The 21,291-nt window shown below is 30.1% G+C and overlaps 1 protein-coding gene across 3 annotated transcripts in view; it reads right to left on the reverse strand.

Moving 5' to 3' along the window:
* The window catches only part of LOC145259149 (ATP-dependent DNA helicase DDX11-like), a 310,336-nt gene that overhangs the window by 230,494 nt on the left and 58,551 nt on the right, over positions 1-21,291 (reverse strand). For all 3 annotated transcript variants that reach the window (XM_080116856.1, XM_080116857.1, XM_080116858.1), the window contains 2 exons: positions 15,578-15,658; positions 3,973-4,194 (listed from right to left, as the gene is read on the reverse strand). In XM_080116856.1, the coding sequence (XP_079972982.1) occupies positions 3,973-4,194; positions 15,578-15,658 (303 nt within the window). The remainder of the gene's footprint in view (positions 1-3,972; positions 4,195-15,577; positions 15,659-21,291) is intronic.

Consider the following 21,291-nt stretch of genomic DNA (forward strand, 5'->3'; position numbering starts at 1 on the left):
AATTGTTTTGGTTTTTTAGAATATGAAGTTTTATAACTTTTGTTTCATCTGTTATATTTTGTTAAGGAGATTGGCATGTGTTAGGAAATTTGTTTCTTATAGAATGAAGGATTATACATGTTTTGTTTGGTTGCTTTGTTTTATGGCATATCAGGCTACAAAAACGGTCCTCTCGTGACGATGACCGGTTCTACGCATGCATCAGATAATGTCATTACCTGATTTACTTTAAATAGTTAAAGAACTGACTAAATTTCATGTACGTCGTTGTTAGCTCATTTGGTTAGCATGTTGGGTCATTATCTAAACGTTTTGGGTTCGAATCGTGGTGTGAGATGTCTTTTTTTTTTTCGATTTTTTAAATTTAAATATTGAACCAGTGTTATTTAAGCCATTTTTCACGTAACGTTCGTTTTTCTGTTTTTTTTTACTTCGCTTATCCACCCCTGACCACACACCCAAAAAAACCCGGGTACCCACCGATTTTTTAAATTTTAATATCGAAACAGGCTTATTTAAGCCATTTTTCACATTTTTTTTTTAACGTTCGTTTTTCTGTTTTCTTTTTTGTTTTTGTTTTTCAGATTTTTACATTTAACATTGTTCGTTTGCCGTATGTTAGTTTTTTTTGTGTTTTTTTTCGATGTTTTGATTACCCCCCACTTTAAGTTTTAACATTCGTTTTTATGTTTTCTTTTTTTACTTCGCTTATAACAAACAAATCTGGTCATTGACCTCATTAAAAACAATAGCTGTTGCTTACGTCGTCGTCATAAAGTCGCACAAAATCTTAACTCTACGACTTCCGTGCGGGCATCTGTCAATTTTGTTTTTACTTAAATAAATTCAAACATCTTTCAGTAACTCATTCTGGCTGGCCGAACGGTTCATGTTTTTTTCACGTTTTATTTTCCAACTTCGCCTCAGGGCTTCGGGTTCGATCCTACCAATTTACCAAACTTTTTACCCCCCCCCCCCCGGTTTCTTTTTTATTTAAGAGCACACACACCTCGAAACACCTGAGCAATGCCAGGTACCCCTGCTAGTCTATATATATAAAGGCAAAATGGGTGCGAGCATTTGTGTATGCCCATAAAAGGTTGTTTTTTTAGATCGGGGTTCCGCTGTCGTTTAAATTCCGCAAGAAGTTTTCCTATACTTCCGAGATCATAATATCTGAGATCTGCAAACGGACACTGTTTTTCCTTTTTTTTGATCACGTTAAAAAAATTTCTCACCGTAACATCATCTCAAGTGTTTGTTTGTCTTTTTCATATAATAAAGCGAAACTATTTGAACGCAAATGACAGAAAGCGACGTTCATTTCTGCGCATGCGTGGCGACTCCTATGATTCTTAAGTTAATTATGAACTCATTTAATTCACTACCCTCTTTGGCTTAATGGTTAGCGAGGAAAACTAATTACCCACACCTCTTTCTATCTTTTTTTTTTATTTTAACCACGTGGAAGCCATTCTCAACATCACTTCGTCCTTGTCCTCCACTCAGGCAATGCCAGGTACTTCCCACTAGTCTGAAAATAAATAGTTTGTGAGACAATTCCATTGTATTATGTTTTGTTATGTTTTTTTCTGTTTCCATTTGACCCATGATTTCGTGTCAGGTCTTGTGATTTTGAATATCTTCTGTTCTATATGGAGGTTTTTTTCCAATTCCATTTTTTCTATTGTGCTATATCTGTTGCATAACTGCCGTTTCATTTGTAGATTTTCTTTCATTTGTATCTTGATTGGGATAGTTGATGTGGCTTTTCATAGTGTTTGAATTTGGATGAGAATTGTTTATACTGGGTTTTCTCTTTGTATGTTTCTGTAGTTTCCATACAGCAAGGTAAGGTTGATGGTTTTTATTTTGGAGGGACTTGGATATTTTATGGTAGTTTCTCTACCTGAGAGGCTTGCAATGGTGTTATTGCAAAGATAGGGTTTTGGGGTGAAGATTGTTTAGATTGTTGTGAGGATGTCTGTAGTTCTTTTATGAAGGTTAAAGAGTTTGTTTGGATTCATATTTGTTAGTTTTCTTATGAGGACATTTTTGGCATTCAGAATTGGAAGTGGTTTGCAATGTTACTGTAAGAGCAGGCTGAATGGGTATTCTTGAAAATTTTGGGGGCTTCTGGGAAGGAGATATTCTGGATGTATTTAATTTTCATTATCTCTTTATCAACTGGCAGTTTTTGCATTTCAACCATTGATAAGTGGTTTCTTGGTGGTCAGATCTGTCCCTTCCACAATATTTATATAATTTCCTTTTGGTATACCAGTTCCTGTGGTGCTTGAACTTCTCAAAATTATAACATCTAAATGGATTAGAGATATCCACTTTCATTATTTTGTACCCGATCTTAATTTTTCTTGGAGGTTTGGGAGAGTTAAATGTGAGGATGTATGGATTGGTGTTGAATTCTTGATCATTTTTCTTTATAGTGATTCTATTTACATCTGTTATAAATTGTTTAAGTTTTGTCTGATTTCGTTTATTGTGCAGTTACCTAGTTCTGGGCTTCTCATTACTTCCTTTGAAGTATTGAAAGATTTATAAGGGTAGGTTTTTATTTTGATATTGTGTAGTGAGGTGGTTCAGCACACTTCTTGTTTTCTACTTCTATCAAAGTATTGTTACGTGTTGTTTTGATTGGTTTTGAAACTGCAGCTGTAAGATATTTTTCTATTATAAAAGTAGTTTGGTGATGGGTTTGTTCTCCACCGACTCAAGAACTAAGTACATTGGATAGTAAGTAGTTACTTCTTCTGTTTCGCATGTGCTTCAATTGCTGTTTTGAACCATTCAGTGGTCTCATTTGCGCACTGTTCAGCAGGAAGAGAAAAAATATTTCCCCATGGGCATCTCTGGTAAGATCTCTGATGGTTTCCCAGTCAGCCTTTTTATAATATCTCGTTTTGAGCACTGGCTCTTCAGTTTTGGGTCTAGAGTTTAGAGCGATTTCGACCATTATCACTGCATGATCAGCGTTCCCGAGTAGGCTGTCAGCATTTGTTATACAATCATCGGGAACAGATTTAGAAGTGATGCGTGTTGTTCTTGCTGGTCAGGGAAATGGATTAGAAACGTAACCATTTGTGATAGAGAGTGAGATATAGCGAAGCTGTGTTGTGCTGCCCGCTGCATCTGTGTAAGTAGAGTATCCAAGCCAGTTTTTGTGGTGGACATTAAAGTCACAAAATACATGTACTTGTGCACTAGTGTCTAGGGAGAGTGCTGTGTCTATGCTGTCAGAGACTTTGTTTATTATGGTGCAGTCCTGGATCGAAGGAGAGCGGTAGAAAAAATAAAAGTAGCTAATGTTATGTTGTATGTTTAGTCTAAAGCACATAAAGGGTTGATCGTCCAATTCTAGGTTTGTTTCTCTAGTCAATGTGATGTGAAATTAAAGTGCATTTTTCGGCTATGGGCCGGAAACATCCATAAAGCAATGGACATTTGGTCAATGTCGGTTTTCACCATCATATCAGACAATTGCTTTCATTTGGACACACTCCCCTAATAAAGGGGGAGCTGGTTTTTCCCAACATGTTGGGGAAAGAAAACCAGACGAAGTTGGGTAAAAAATAAAAAAAGAACTATCCCGCAGTCAAAATTAAGTACAGAATTTACTTTCCTTTGACCTAATTAATTTCAACGCGCACCTGCCATTTATAAACGTTAACTTGAAATTGCTTTTAGTTACTTTCCTTTCGTAAGTAGGTAACTTATCAAAGTTTTCACCTCAACGTTTTGGGTTTGATCCTACCTACCTACCTACCTACCGAAACTTTTTTTTTATTTTTATTATTTTTTTTTGTCTTTCCGATTTTTTAAAACATAGCGTTTGGATCTACCCCCTCCCCCTACACATGCACCTACAAACACCTGGGCAACACTGGGTACCCCCACTAGTACTATATAAAAAAAAATCAGACAAAAAATTCTATTGTATATATACATATATACTTTTAAGGTATGTTCTTGTTCAACTTCTTCGTCTTCTTCATCCGATTCTGATTTAAGTTTTTCTTCATTATCACTGAAATATTCTTCAACCACAAGTTCAGAATCTTCATTTTCTGGCTGATTGTCTCCATGAATTTCTTTCATTTCAGCCATAAATGCTTTCTGCACTTCACTGGAAAATGTTTCTTTCAGTTCATTAAATTCACTCTCAAGTAGATGGCACTAAAAATGGAGAGAGAGAGATAAGAAAAATATGAATAACTAAATAAAATCAAAATTAACTCTTGAGCAGGGAAATATTTCTTATGTCAATAAATGTCATAGAGTATATTAAAGTAAGTTTTACAAACGTTTTGTAAAAATAAATTTCCAAACACAAAATGTCAAAATTTCTGAAGAGCAACAACTTACAAATTTCGATACATAACATTTATTAATGGCTATCAAACAAACTGAACCGATAAAAGAAAGAGTTTGAAGAGAAAAAGTGCATTTCAACTACATGAAATGAATGACAATTATTTAAATGGTGAATGAACAATAAATATGATTTTCATTTTCCCATTTATCTTTTCTATGAATTGATTACAAAGACATGTATAAATTAAAAGAAATTGAAGCATTTAAATTGAAGTGTTAGGCCACATATGCAAGGACGATCTCTGATTGGTAAACTAACCAATCGAAAAAAGTTGAATTTGGTTTTTTCAGTTGCTGCTATGCTCATGTGTAATGTGAAGTCTGAATAAAATTGCAGTGGAGATAATTCATGAGGGGAAGCAACTATCAGTGAGCATGGTTAAGTTAAACCATATTTCAAATGAAAATTCTCATGATCTATTTCTTCATAGGTAGATCAGAATACCTGGGGAAAAATGTATTTGTAAGGAATTAATAAAAATGATGTGTTCAATAAGGTAACATGAAAACATCAAACCTTTCAACTCACTAGAGGAAACACTCTCAATTAATAGAATAATACATTCAGCAGTACCTGATGTAGTATCCTCCTTGTACAGGTATCCAGCTTCTATAAAAAGAGAAAGTTTCTAGGGAATATCAAATTCACATGCTGCCTCTAGCTACATGCCGATGACATACAGCTAGGGTCGATGACATACAGTGCATAGTATTCCCAAATCGTTACCCATTTGGTACTGACCAGATTCGGTGTTATTTAACTTTGATAATTTAATAAAAACTGAAGTGATTATGCTATATATATATATATATATATATATATATATATATATATATATTTAGAGAGAGAGAGTGTCGGGGGTGATGAAAAAAATCCAATAAAGTGCTCAATCGATATATATACAAACCGAGTATGTTTCAAGTAAATGATTACCCTAATCATTTACTTGAAACATACCCGATTTGTATATACCAATCATAATGGGTTAAAAAAATCTTTCCTATAAATAAAATTTTTTAAAATGAAAAAGATTTTTTTGTATAAATTTTATAAATTTAGAAAAAAGTCCAAGCTCAATGAATGCTTTTTATTGGGTGTCAGATATTACAAGTTAAAGGTAATCAAGAGATAAAATCCATGAATAAAAAAGAGCCAAATATATTATTTTTATTTATATAGACAAGTATTACATACTTGCTACACTAAACATGCTAATGTTTCAGAGCAAATTGTTATATCAAAAAAAACGATTGTTCCTCATCAAGTGAGAGAAATAAAGTTTATGTCTGTTATTGAGAGCATCTTGTCCACAAATTGAGTTTAATCAAGACATGAAAAAATGAAAATATTGAAAATAGGTTATATTGTACGTATCCATTTTAGAGTGAAGATCTCTGAAAAAAAAATTTCACTTAATTTGATTCAGTATTTTTTTTTTAATCAAGACATGAAAAAATGAAAATATTGAAAATAGGTTATATTGTACGTATCCATTTTAGAGTGAAGATCTCTGAAAAAAAAATTTCACTTAATTTGATTCAGTATTTTTTTTTTAATCAAGACATGAAAAAATGAAAATATTGAAAATAGGTTATATTGTACGTATCCATTTTAGAGTGAAGATCTCTGAAAAAAAAATTTCACTTAATTTGATTCAGTATTTTTTTTTAATCAAGACATGAAAAAATGAAAATATTGAAAATAGGTTATATTGTACGTATCCATTTTAGAGTGAAGATCTCTGAAAAAAAAATTTCACTTAATTTGATTCAGTATTTTTTTTTTAATCAAGACATGAAAAAATGAAAATATTGAAAATAGGTTATATTGTACGTATCCATTTTAGAGTGAAGATCTCTGAAAAAAAAATTTCACTTAATTTGATTCAGTATTTTTTTTTTAATCAAGACATGAAAAAATGAAAATATTGAAAATAGGTTATATTGTACGTATCCATTTTAGAGTGAAGATCTCTGAAAAAAAAATTTCACTTAATTTGATTCAGTATTTTTTTTTTAATCAAGACATGAAAAAATGAAAATATTGAAAATAGGTTATATTGTACGTATCCATTTTAGAGTGAAGATCTCTGAAAAAAAAATTTCACTTAATTTGATTCAGTATTTTTTTTTTAATCAAGACATGAAAAAATGAAAATATTGAAAATAGGTTATATTGTACGTATCCATTTTAGAGTGAAGATCTCTGAAAAAAAAATTTCACTTAATTTGATTCAGTATTTTTTTTTTAATCAAGACATGAAAAAATGAAAATATTGAAAATAGGTTATATTGTACGTATCCATTTTAGAGTGAAGATCTCTGAAAAAAAAATTTCACTTAATTTGATTCAGTATTTTTTTTTTAATCAAGACATGAAAAAATGAAAATATTGAAAATAGGTTATATTGTACGTATCCATTTTAGAGTGAAGATCTCTGAAAAAAAAATTTCACTTAATTTGATTCAGTATTTTTTTTTTAATCAAGACATGAAAAAATGAAAATATTGAAAATAGGTTATATTGTACGTATCCATTTTAGAGTGAAGATCTCTGAAAAAAAAATTTCACTTAATTTGATTCAGTATTTTTTTTTTAATCAAGACATGAAAAAATGAAAATATTGAAAATAGGTTATATTGTACGTATCCATTTTAGAGTGAAGATCTCTGAAAAAAAAATTTCACTTAATTTGATTCAGTATTTTTTTTTTAATCAAGACATGAAAAAATGAAAATATTGAAAATAGGTTATATTGTACGTATCCATTTTAGAGTGAAGATCTCTGAAAAAAAAATTTCACTTAATTTGATTCAGTATTTTTTTTTTAATCAAGACATGAAAAAATGAAAATATTGAAAATAGGTTATATTGTACGTATCCATTTTAGAGTGAAGATCTCTGAAAAAAAAATTTCACTTAATTTGATTCAGTATTTTTTTTTTAATCAAGACATGAAAAAATGAAAATATTGAAAATAGGTTATATTGTACGTATCCATTTTAGAGTGAAGATCTCTGAAAAAAAAATTTCACTTAATTTGATTCAGTATTTTTTTTTTAATCAAGACATGAAAAAATGAAAATATTGAAAATAGGTTATATTGTACGTATCCATTTTAGAGTGAAGATCTCTGAAAAAAAAATTTCACTTAATTTGATTCAGTATTTTTTTTTTAATCAAGACATGAAAAAATGAAAATATTGAAAATAGGTTATATTGTACGTATCCATTTTAGAGTGAAGATCTCTGAAAAAAAAATTTCACTTAATTTGATTCAGTATTTTTTTTTTAATCAAGACATGAAAAAATGAAAATATTGAAAATAGGTTATATTGTACGTATCCATTTTAGAGTGAAGATCTCTGAAAAAAAAATTTCACTTAATTTGATTCAGTATTTTTTTTTTAATCAAGACATGAAAAAATGAAAATATTGAAAATAGGTTATATTGTACGTATCCATTTTAGAGTGAAGATCTCTGAAAAAAAAATTTCACTTAATTTGATTCAGTATTTTTTTTTTAATCAAGACATGAAAAAATGAAAATATTGAAAATAGGTTATATTGTACGTATCCATTTTAGAGTGAAGATCTCTGAAAAAAAAATTTCACTTAATTTGATTCAGTATTTTTTTTTTAATCAAGACATGAAAAAATGAAAATATTGAAAATAGGTTATATTGTACGTATCCATTTTAGAGTGAAGATCTCTGAAAAAAAAATTTCACTTAATTTGATTCAGTATTTTTTTTTTAATCAAGACATGAAAAAATGAAAATATTGAAAATAGGTTATATTGTACGTATCCATTTTAGAGTGAAGATCTCTGAAAAAAAAATTTCACTTAATTTGATTCAGTATTTTTTTTTTAATCAAGACATGAAAAAATGAAAATATTGAAAATAGGTTATATTGTACGTATCCATTTTAGAGTGAAGATCTCTGAAAAAAAAATTTCACTTAATTTGATTCAGTATTTTTTTTTTAATCAAGACATGAAAAAATGAAAATATTGAAAATAGGTTATATTGTACGTATCCATTTTAGAGTGAAGATCTCTGAAAAAAAAATTTCACTTAATTTGATTCAGTATTTTTTTTTTAATCAAGACATGAAAAAATGAAAATATTGAAAATAGGTTATATTGTACGTATCCATTTTAGAGTGAAGATCTCTGAAAAAAAAATTTCACTTAATTTGATTCAGTATTTTTTTTTTAATCAAGACATGAAAAAATGAAAATATTGAAAATAGGTTATATTGTACGTATCCATTTTAGAGTGAAGATCTCTGAAAAAAAAATTTCACTTAATTTGATTCAGTATTTTTTTTTTAATCAAGACATGAAAAAATGAAAATATTGAAAATAGGTTATATTGTACGTATCCATTTTAGAGTGAAGATCTCTGAAAAAAAAATTTCACTTAATTTGATTCAGTATTTTTTTTTTAATCAAGACATGAAAAAATGAAAATATTGAAAATAGGTTATATTGTACGTATCCATTTTAGAGTGAAGATCTCTGAAAAAAAAATTTCACTTAATTTGATTCAGTATTTTTTTTTTAATCAAGACATGAAAAAATGAAAATATTGAAAATAGGTTATATTGTACGTATCCATTTTAGAGTGAAGATCTCTGAAAAAAAAATTTCACTTAATTTGATTCAGTATTTTTTTTTTAATCAAGACATGAAAAAATGAAAATATTGAAAATAGGTTATATTGTACGTATCCATTTTAGAGTGAAGATCTCTGAAAAAAAAATTTCACTTAATTTGATTCAGTATTTTTTTTTTAATCAAGACATGAAAAAATGAAAATATTGAAAATAGGTTATATTGTACGTATCCATTTTAGAGTGAAGATCTCTGAAAAAAAAATTTCACTTAATTTGATTCAGTATTTTTTTTTTAATCAAGACATGAAAAAATGAAAATATTGAAAATAGGTTATATTGTACGTATCCATTTTAGAGTGAAGATCTCTGAAAAAAAAATTTCACTTAATTTGATTCAGTATTTTTTTTTTAATCAAGACATGAAAAAATGAAAATATTGAAAATAGGTTATATTGTACGTATCCATTTTAGAGTGAAGATCTCTGAAAAAAAAATTTCACTTAATTTGATTCAGTATTTTTTTTTTAATCAAGACATGAAAAAATGAAAATATTGAAAATAGGTTATATTGTACGTATCCATTTTAGAGTGAAGATCTCTGAAAAAAAAATTTCACTTAATTTGATTCAGTATTTTTTTTTTAATCAAGACATGAAAAAATGAAAATATTGAAAATAGGTTATATTGTACGTATCCATTTTAGAGTGAAGATCTCTGAAAAAAAAATTTCACTTAATTTGATTCAGTATTTTTTTTTTAATCAAGACATGAAAAAATGAAAATATTGAAAATAGGTTATATTGTACGTATCCATTTTAGAGTGAAGATCTCTGAAAAAAAAATTTCACTTAATTTGATTCAGTATTTTTTTTTTAATCAAGACATGAAAAAATGAAAATATTGAAAATAGGTTATATTGTACGTATCCATTTTAGAGTGAAGATCTCTGAAAAAAAAATTTCACTTAATTTGATTCAGTATTTTTTTTTTAATCAAGACATGAAAAAATGAAAATATTGAAAATAGGTTATATTGTACGTATCCATTTTAGAGTGAAGATCTCTGAAAAAAAAATTTCACTTAATTTGATTCAGTATTTTTTTTTTAATCAAGACATGAAAAAATGAAAATATTGAAAATAGGTTATATTGTACGTATCCATTTTAGAGTGAAGATCTCTGAAAAAAAAATTTCACTTAATTTGATTCAGTATTTTTTTTTTAATCAAGACATGAAAAAATGAAAATATTGAAAATAGGTTATATTGTACGTATCCATTTTAGAGTGAAGATCTCTGAAAAAAAAATTTCACTTAATTTGATTCAGTATTTTTTTTTTAATCAAGACATGAAAAAATGAAAATATTGAAAATAGGTTATATTGTACGTATCCATTTTAGAGTGAAGATCTCTGAAAAAAAAATTTCACTTAATTTGATTCAGTATTTTTTTTTTAATCAAGACATGAAAAAATGAAAATATTGAAAATAGGTTATATTGTACGTATCCATTTTAGAGTGAAGATCTCTGAAAAAAAAATTTCACTTAATTTGATTCAGTATTTTTTTTTTAATCAAGACATGAAAAAATGAAAATATTGAAAATAGGTTATATTGTACGTATCCATTTTAGAGTGAAGATCTCTGAAAAAAAAATTTCACTTAATTTGATTCAGTATTTTTTTTTAATCAAGACATGAAAAAATGAAAATATTGAAAATAGGTTATATTGTACGTATCCATTTTAGAGTGAAGATCTCTGAAAAAAAAATTTCACTTAATTTGATTCAGTATTTTTTTTTTAATCAAGACATGAAAAAATGAAAATATTGAAAATAGGTTATATTGTACGTATCCATTTTAGAGTGAAGATCTCTGAAAAAAAAATTTCACTTAATTTGATTCAGTATTTTTTTTTTAATCAAGACATGAAAAAATGAAAATATTGAAAATAGGTTATATTGTACGTATCCATTTTAGAGTGAAGATCTCTGAAAAAAAAATTTCACTTAATTTGATTCAGTATTTTTTTTTTAATCAAGACATGAAAAAATGAAAATATTGAAAATAGGTTATATTGTACGTATCCATTTTAGAGTGAAGATCTCTGAAAAAAAAATTTCACTTAATTTGATTCAGTATTTTTTTTTTAATCAAGACATGAAAAAATGAAAATATTGAAAATAGGTTATATTGTACGTATCCATTTTAGAGTGAAGATCTCTGAAAAAAAAATTTCACTTAATTTGATTCAGTATTTTTTTTTTAATCAAGACATGAAAAAATGAAAATATTGAAAATAGGTTATATTGTACGTATCCATTTTAGAGTGAAGATCTCTGAAAAAAAAATTTCACTTAATTTGATTCAGTATTTTTTTTTTAATCAAGACATGAAAAAATGAAAATATTGAAAATAGGTTATATTGTACGTATCCATTTTAGAGTGAAGATCTCTGAAAAAAAAATTTCACTTAATTTGATTCAGTATTTTTTTTTTAATCAAGACATGAAAAAATGAAAATATTGAAAATAGGTTATATTGTACGTATCCATTTTAGAGTGAAGATCTCTGAAAAAAAAATTTCACTTAATTTGATTCAGTATTTTTTTTTTAATCAAGACATGAAAAAATGAAAATATTGAAAATAGGTTATATTGTACGTATCCATTTTAGAGTGAAGATCTCTGAAAAAAAAATTTCACTTAATTTGATTCAGTATTTTTTTTTTAATCAAGACATGAAAAAATGAAAATATTGAAAATAGGTTATATTGTACGTATCCATTTTAGAGTGAAGATCTCTGAAAAAAAAATTTCACTTAATTTGATTCAGTATTTTTTTTTTAATCAAGACATGAAAAAATGAAAATATTGAAAATAGGTTATATTGTACGTATCCATTTTAGAGTGAAGATCTCTGAAAAAAAAATTTCACTTAATTTGATTCAGTATTTTTTTTTTAATCAAGACATGAAAAAATGAAAATATTGAAAATAGGTTATATTGTACGTATCCATTTTAGAGTGAAGATCTCTGAAAAAAAAATTTCACTTAATTTGATTCAGTATTTTTTTTTTAATCAAGACATGAAAAAATGAAAATATTGAAAATAGGTTATATTGTACGTATCCATTTTAGAGTGAAGATCTCTGAAAAAAAAATTTCACTTAATTTGATTCAGTATTTTTTTTTTAATCAAGACATGAAAAAATGAAAATATTGAAAATAGGTTATATTGTACGTATCCATTTTAGAGTGAAGATCTCTGAAAAAAAAATTTCACTTAATTTGATTCAGTATTTTTTTTTAATCAAGACATGAAAAAATGAAAATATTGAAAATAGGTTATATTGTACGTATCCATTTTAGAGTGAAGATCTCTGAAAAAAAAATTTCACTTAATTTGATTCAGTATTTTTTTTTTAATCAAGACATGAAAAAATGAAAATATTGAAAATAGGTTATATTGTACGTATCCATTTTAGAGTGAAGATCTCTGAAAAAAAAATTTCACTTAATTTGATTCAGTATTTTTTTTTTAATCAAGACATGAAAAAATGAAAATATTGAAAATAGGTTATATTGTACGTATCCATTTTAGAGTGAAGATCTCTGAAAAAAAAATTTCACTTAATTTGATTCAGTATTTTTTTTTTAATCAAGACATGAAAAAATGAAAATATTGAAAATAGGTTATATTGTACGTATCCATTTTAGAGTGAAGATCTCTGAAAAAAAAATTTCACTTAATTTGATTCAGTATTTTTTTTTTAATCAAGACATGAAAAAATGAAAATATTGAAAATAGGTTATATTGTACGTATCCATTTTAGAGTGAAGATCTCTGAAAAAAAAATTTCACTTAATTTGATTCAGTATTTTTTTTTTAATCAAGACATGAAAAAATGAAAATATTGAAAATAGGTTATATTGTACGTATCCATTTTAGAGTGAAGATCTCTGAAAAAAAAATTTCACTTAATTTGATTCAGTATTTTTTTTTTAATCAAGACATGAAAAAATGAAAATATTGAAAATAGGTTATATTGTACGTATCCATTTTAGAGTGAAGATCTCTGAAAAAAAAATTTCACTTAATTTGATTCAGTATTTTTTTTTTAATCAAGACATGAAAAAATGAAAATATTGAAAATAGGTTATATTGTACGTATCCATTTTAGAGTGAAGATCTCTGAAAAAAAAATTTCACTTAATTTGATTCAGTATTTTTTTTTTAATCAAGACATGAAAAAATGAAAATATTGAAAATAGGTTATATTGTACGTATCCATTTTAGAGTGAAGATCTCTGAAAAAAAAATTTCACTTAATTTGATTCAGTATTTTTTTTTTAATCAAGACATGAAAAAATGAAAATATTGAAAATAGGTTATATTGTACGTATCCATTTTAGAGTGAAGATCTCTGAAAAAAAAATTTCACTTAATTTGATTCAGTATTTTTTTTTTAATCAAGACATGAAAAAATGAAAATATTGAAAATAGGTTATATTGTACGTATCCATTTTAGAGTGAAGATCTCTGAAAAAAAAATTTCACTTAATTTGATTCAGTATTTTTTTTTTAATCAAGACATGAAAAAATGAAAATATTGAAAATAGGTTATATTGTACGTATCCATTTTAGAGTGAAGATCTCTGAAAAAAAAATTTCACTTAATTTGATTCAGTATTTTTTTTTTAATCAAGACATGAAAAAATGAAAATATTGAAAATAGGTTATATTGTACGTATCCATTTTAGAGTGAAGATCTCTGAAAAAAAAATTTCACTTAATTTGATTCAGTATTTTTTTTTTAATCAAGACATGAAAAAATGAAAATATTGAAAATAGGTTATATTGTACGTATCCATTTTAGAGTGAAGATCTCTGAAAAAAAAATTTCACTTAATTTGATTCAGTATTTTTTTTTTAATCAAGACATGAAAAAATGAAAATATTGAAAATAGGTTATATTGTACGTATCCATTTTAGAGTGAAGATCTCTGAAAAACAAATTTCACTTAATTTGATTCAGTATTTTTTTTTTAATCAAGACATGAAAAAATGAAAATATTGAAAATAGGTTATATTGTACGTATCCATTTTAGAGTGAAGATCTCTGAAAAAAAAATTTCACTTAATTTGATTCAGTATTTTTTTTTTAATCAAGACATGAAAAAATGAAAATATTGAAAATAGGTTATATTGTACGTATCCATTTTAGAGTGAAGATCTCTGAAAAAAAAATTTCACTTAATTTGATTCAGTATTTTTTTTTTAATCAAGACATGAAAAAATGAAAATATTGAAAATAGGTTATATTGTACGTATCCATTTTAGAGTGAAGATCTCTGAAAAAAAAATTTCACTTAATTTGATTCAGTATTTTTTTTTAATCAAGACATGAAAAAATGAAAATATCGAAAAAAAAAAAAAAGGTTATATTCTACGTATCCATTTTAGACTGAAGATCTCAGAAAAAAAATTCACTTAATTTGATCCAGTAGTTTTTTTTTTACAGTGGAAAAACATGTTTTTATGACAGCGTGTTGAAGGTAGACATCTTGGCCGGCCGGCAAAAAGAAGCATCAAACGCATTGTTTCTCTTTGGGGAACTTTGAATTTTTTCTCCCGCTTTTTTTTTTATTTTTTCCTTTTCTCCCTCGTTGTGCCAATATTTTAATCGTTTTTAAACGTAAATAAATTTAATTAGTGTCCCCGTACGTTTGGCACATTTAACAAGTTCCCCTTTAGAACTCTTTATTTTCGACACAATATTATTTAGGTTGCTATCGATTTTCTCCTGACGAGATGATAGCCGAAAGAGCTCTCGAGAAACTTCCGCCTATTACTTTTTTTAAAACTATATATATATATATATATATATATAAACTAACATAAAAAAAACCTAACCTAGATTTAAAACAAGTCAAGAAACTAGATATCCAGGCTTAATAGAGCACACACAAAGGAACAGGTCAACTAGGTCAAGTAGGCCTTTGTCCAGTAAGTGCATGTTCATTGGCCGATAGGAAGGGCGATGTGGATACTAGAAAGCTGATTTGCTAACTAAAATCTCAATAGAAGGTGCATATATAAAAACGACAGATAACCACAAAATTCGCGCATAAGCCTGAAGAGTCCTAGAGTGGATGAAACGCGGAATATTCAGTGCAGCTTAATCGCCATATATATTTTATAACTTACTATATATATATATATATATACACACACACACACACACACACATATATACACACACACACACATATATATATATATATATACACACATTCACTTACCAATCTAATGTTCTTGTTAAACAATGCACTAACTTTTATTCATAAAGGAAATGGGCGAACCAAGAAAAATAGTTCTTTTGACATTTCATGTGGAAGTTTTGATTAAAGATTTTTGTTATTTCCTATTTATTGACAAAAAGAGAAACTCTTTTTTCTTGATTTTTCTCCAGACAAAAGTTTCAACCTCATCCCAGGAGACAGACAAGATTCATAATCCCCACCTTTACCCCATAGAGAGCAATAAAACAAAATACCAACCTTTCTTTTAGTTGGCTTGCGATATCTCTCCTTCAGGTGGTCTAGTTTAGTTTCAACAACAGTCAGTGCTTTTTTCTCTTCCTGAAACGATAAAAGAAATACATCAGAATTACCAACTTCTTTGAAATAAAAGCTGATACTCCAACTCCATTCTTATTTGTGATCTGTCTAGTTTATGTACTGAAACACTCAGTTGATTAATATGGGAAATATGGCCTAACATTGTTTCAAGCAAGAAGCAGACCATATCCTACAAAGAAGATTACCAATGTCAATTAAGCAGATGATCTTGCTTAGTTAGCTTATGACAATGATAATGCCCAAAAGTTGCTACACATTCTGAAAGAGTCATCTGTCATGATTGGACTGCAAATGCAACTAAAATATGTCCTTCCACCAAACACTAGACAGAACACCACTCAAACAAGCAGATGAATTGAATCGCATCCTCTGAAAGACACATTTACGTCAGAAATAGCCAAAGCTTAAAATGCACTGAATCAGCTGAAGGTTATATGGAAATCTGTTCTGTTGGAAAAGATCAAGAAAAACTTTTTTAGAGCCGTAATGAAACGGTGTTGCTTTATGGTTCATCAGCATGGGCTCTCAGTAAAGAAAACTTGAAATTAAGTTAGGTGGAAGTTACACTAAAATGCTCCGAGCAATGTTAAACTTAAACTGGAAAACACACCCAACCATCTGTATGGTCAGCTGCCCAGGATCTCTTCGGTATTAAGAGAAAAACACGATATGCCAGACATTGCAACAGAAGAAAAAATGAGGTTGTCAGTGATGTGGTACTGTGGGATCCGAAACACGGAACCGCTAAAGTAGGAAGACTTGTCAAGACGTACACAAAATTATTGACAGAAGACACTGGCTTGCAAGTTGAAGATCTTCCTAAGGCCATATGAAGGGAAAGAGTCAATTTAGTCTGAGCAACCCGCCCATTACGATGATAATATCAGAATTTAAATAGAATGATAAAATAAGTTGATTGTTTAACTCTGGATTGACTCTGCTGAGATCTACAGACAAGGATAGGCCAAAGCAACAACAAAGTCACCAAAGTTGTTGTTGTCTTCTTCATCATCATCATCATCATCATCATCATCATCATCATCATCATCAGTTTAATGTCAATTTTATATGTTGCTATGTGTTGAATGCTTTGACTTCCAAACTAACCTATCTCTGGTCAGATTTTTATTTATTCCTCTTTCTTTCAGGTCCATCCTTATCATTTCCTCCCATGATTTTCCTGACAACTTACTCTGCTACCTCAACTAACCCAAGTATTTTTATCCATTCTTACAATGTGACACTGTCATTGAAGTTTCCTGCTCTGCACGCATTTCCTGTACTGTCCTTAACGGTCAGTGATAAAAAAGAGAGTTTACCATTATTGCTATTATTAATAAGTGAAATCAATGATTTCTCTACACCCTTGTAAATATTGATAATGTTGTATCTCCTCTAACGATGTGGTATCATCCAATAGTAACATCAACCAATCAAAGACAGATTTCGGTACTTTTTTAGAATTCAACTTAAAACGAGAGCCATTCATTTCAATTGATGCCAGACAGGGGATCAGAGCGTTGATGATGGAAAGATAGAAGCTTGGTTTTATATGCATTAAAATTAATCAGCCACCTCTTTCCCCATTGCACCACGTGATCAAGATCAGAGGAGAGAGAATCAGAGAGAAATTGGTCGTTTACAGCCTTTGAAGTGTTGCCATAGATGGCAGTGTTGTCAGTATAAATGTTTACGAATGATCTTGGGGTGTGATTTGGGAGATCATTGATGTAGATCAGGAAGAGAGTTGAGCCAAGGATGGACCCCTGAGGGGCTCCAGCATTACTACAGTGAGCTTCTGATTTCTGCCCATCAACCACTATTATCAGAGAGAAATGATTTAATAATTGAAAAGATATTTCCAGCTATACTGTAGCTGGAGATTTTGTGGAGTACATCTTATTACCATACCCTATTAAAGGCCTTTGATATGCCAAGGCCAATTGCCCGAGAAACAAAACCTCAATTGAGAGATTCACTAATCCTATGAGTTATAACTGTTAGCACATCTGCTGTAGATCTAGCAGAACAGAAATATATTGCATGTTACTGCGGAGGTTATTTTTGCTAAGGTGATTGACTACTTCTCTATTTAACACAGATTTCAGCAACTTACTCAATATGTACAGGAGACTGATTGAATTTTTAAATATGGGACATACTGATGAGGTTTTCCAGATTGTTGGGAAGCAATTCTCCTTAAGACAACACTTAAACAGCTTTATAAGTATGGGAGCTAATTCTAGTTGAGGATTTTTCAGCACTGTAATAGGAATCCAGTCAGAGTCAGTTGCTTTACTGGAATCAAGGTTTTTGATTAGCTTGGCAATATCACGCACAGATATTTGTATGTCGCATAGAGTGTTTTCATACAAAGAAGGAAATACGGGGAGGTTGGTGGCCCTAATCACATAGAGTAGAATTAGCTGTAAAGTTTTTGACAAAGAGTTTGGCTTTGTCTAATGCTGAAGAGATTACCTCAGGTCCATTGATAATGGTTGGGATAGAGCACACAGGGCTCTGTTTGCTATTTGCCAAAATTGGTGGGAACCAAGTTGCTGCTCAGCTACTTTGGATTTGAGGGACTGAGCACACAACATTCTCGCGTTCTTTATTACTCTTTTACAGTGGTTGCTGGCAGTTCTGAAGGTGGCTTTAGTCTCAGTACATCTATTACATTGGAAGCAATGGAAATAGTGATTTCTGTGCATAATAACAGAACCACAGCTGGCTGTTAGGTTTTTGCTGTAATGTCTTGGAGAGTATGAAGTGGTTTATACCTACAATTAACCATTCCGTTAGGTCTGATACTATTAAACATTTTTTAAACATGGAACGCAGAGGAAGATCTCATATAAATGTACGGAAGCTATCCCAGTCAGCCATAGATAATCAATATACTGTATGATGGAGAGGATTTATTACATTTTGTTTTTATCTTAACTGAGACAACCAAGTGGTTGAAAGATCCCAGTGGGGACAGAACAAAAGATGAACATAGCTCAGGACAAATTGTGAGAAAAAGGGCTAGAAGACTTGCATACTGACCCTCAGTGTCGAGCATATGGATGGGTTTGTGAACAATCTGTGTTAGGTCATAAGCAATGGTGAAATCGTGACAGAACCTACCCTCATCATCTGTCTTGTTTGAGTAACCATTCTACATTGTGAACATTGAAACCTCCACAAATGTGAATGTTAGACGAATAATTAGCAGACAGGATGTGGTCAATTTTCTCAGATATGCTCTTACAGATAGTATCTCCGCTGTTATGGGGGCAATAGAGGGCAAATATAAATGCAATGGCGAGAGCAAGTACAATCTGAAAGTACATAGAGTGTGAAGCTATCCCGGTCGCAGGTCATTTAATGTGACCCGTGCTCGTCCTTCGCAGCGGATCCCTTGCAAGGTATCTTAGTGTAGCAGGACCCGACAATCAATTTGGTTGGTCTTAATTTCACGATCGGGTTGATATACTGCTGCTTCATCGATCTGTCGTGCTGGAAGGGAATCAATCTCATGCACACAAAAAAAAGACAAACTTAATTATCTATTCTACAGATTAATTCAAGATAAGATATACAATATATATACTTATATACAATTGTCTGTAGTTCAATGTTGATTTTGACAGCAAAAAAAAAAAATAGCAATAGATTAATTTCTCTTGGTATGGCGGTGGAAGGATGTGGGAAGAAAGGGGGTGACAACTCTTCGATTGTGTTTGATTCTCTCAAAGTCTCAGCTTGATTCTGCCGGTTTCGCCGTGGAGACCAGTTCATATAGTGAGGTGAGGTATGGGCCGGGGCCGCTTCCTGGACCAATTGCAACTAGTTACGTCACCTCAGGGGAGGTCCCATCTTCCCCTGATTGCACCTGTGGATTGCAGGCACCGTTCTCATAATTGAAAGGTTAAGCCCGTTTGGTAACTGCACTCAAAGGCCAAACAACCCTGAGTCATCACTCGTTGGCATCGGAAACGAAATTATGTTTCGTTATGTCTCTCAAAGTGACATTAAGTTGTCGCTTTCATAAAATGATGAAATTTATTAATCCAATCTTTCTCTCAGCAGGGTTGGTTGCTGTGGGCCAGGCACACAAGGATACTTAAAGAATAAAACAATCATATCTGCCCGGCATTCTCCAGTGTTTTGGGAGTTTCAGCCTCACCACAGTGGGGAGCCCAATCACTCCCTGGAACAATCATATCACATAAGGCAATTTAGGGTCTTTTCTTGAGATGTCCCTACCACATGGAAAGCCATCTCTAATGTAGGCACATATTCCATGCCCCTGGCAATCTTGGGGGTCAGATTTGGATGTTAAATTAGAATATCCTTCTAATTATGAACTCATCTAGGGAAATGGTTTAATGCCAGTTTCGTTTAGGAAGAATAGGTCTGCTTTAATCCCCTGTAATTGGATTTCAACCTCTGGGAGGTTAGAACGTAGATTCCTGATGTTGGTGAAGGAGACATGGTAGTGGGGGTCTACGTTGAAAGTTGGAGTTCTGGGTTTAACTATGTATTCTTTCTGGAGACTTTTCATGATGGAGTTTTAGGATTTGTAGAATAGGTCGATAGACTTTGTTAGAGCAGGGCAGAGAGGGAAAGTAAAGAAGAAGAAGAAATGAAGAAATTTTTTTGCTGTGGAGACCCGTTCATATAATGAGGTGAGGTATGCCATATTAATGGGTAATGTTTATGGCTTTACAAAGTAAAGCCATAAACATTACCCACTAATATGGCATCGAGAAGTCCCACCAGAAGCTACTGAATGGTCCAGAATCCATTCACCAAATGGAAATACAGCAGCATCAGTACTTTGCACTTGCTGATAGGACAGCCTTCTTAGTGGTTAGTCCAAGGTTCGGGTCCCTGACTATCAGGCGGATAACATCAGCCCAGTAAAATTTTTACCTCCAGCACACTTACTAATGACATGGTTACAAGGATAGAAATAGAAACAGAAAATTTCCGACATCTCAGGCGACTACTCACGCAAAAATACTGCTAACCTAGAATACAGCTTTTTCTTCTCCTTTTGTCAGAAAAATCATTCATTCTAAACAAGGACTGAGAGACAAATTAGGAGCAGTAAGAGATACAGGAGCTGCTGACAACACATCCACAATGCATTATCTACTCACCATAAAAAAATGATAATAATAATAAGTATTCTACTTAATTGACCTGTTTAGGGGAAAATATGGCAAGAGGTTCCCTCTCACTAACTGAAATAAAAAAAAGAATTCAGTTGGCAAAGTTAACATATTTCTTGAGCGGCTGATTTCCTTTGAATCATCAAATTTATTTGAATGGAAATCGTTTTCCCCTTTTGCAAACATTCAATGCTAGGCGGCGCATTTATTAGAAAAGTTACAAAAATGGAATGGTGTTGGCAGTTTTTTTTTGCGAAAGAATGTGGCTAGACATTGAATTCAGCATTGGAGAATGCGTTTATTTTGAGGAAAAATAGCAAGTGAATCACAAGACTCAAACTGACAACAATAAATTGCAATCATAAATTTTAACAATAGAATTTGGAAGGGGGACCGGGGGCAAGTGTAAGAAGGAAAAAGAATTGGGTAAATAAAGTAACACATAACTGAAAGAAAAACAAACTTTTTAAA

Source organism: Euprymna scolopes, chromosome 34 (assembly GCF_053919585.1).
Source record: "Euprymna scolopes isolate OS-2025 chromosome 34, ASM5391958v1, whole genome shotgun sequence".
NCBI classification, from domain to species: domain Eukaryota; kingdom Metazoa; phylum Mollusca; class Cephalopoda; order Sepiida; family Sepiolidae; genus Euprymna; species Euprymna scolopes.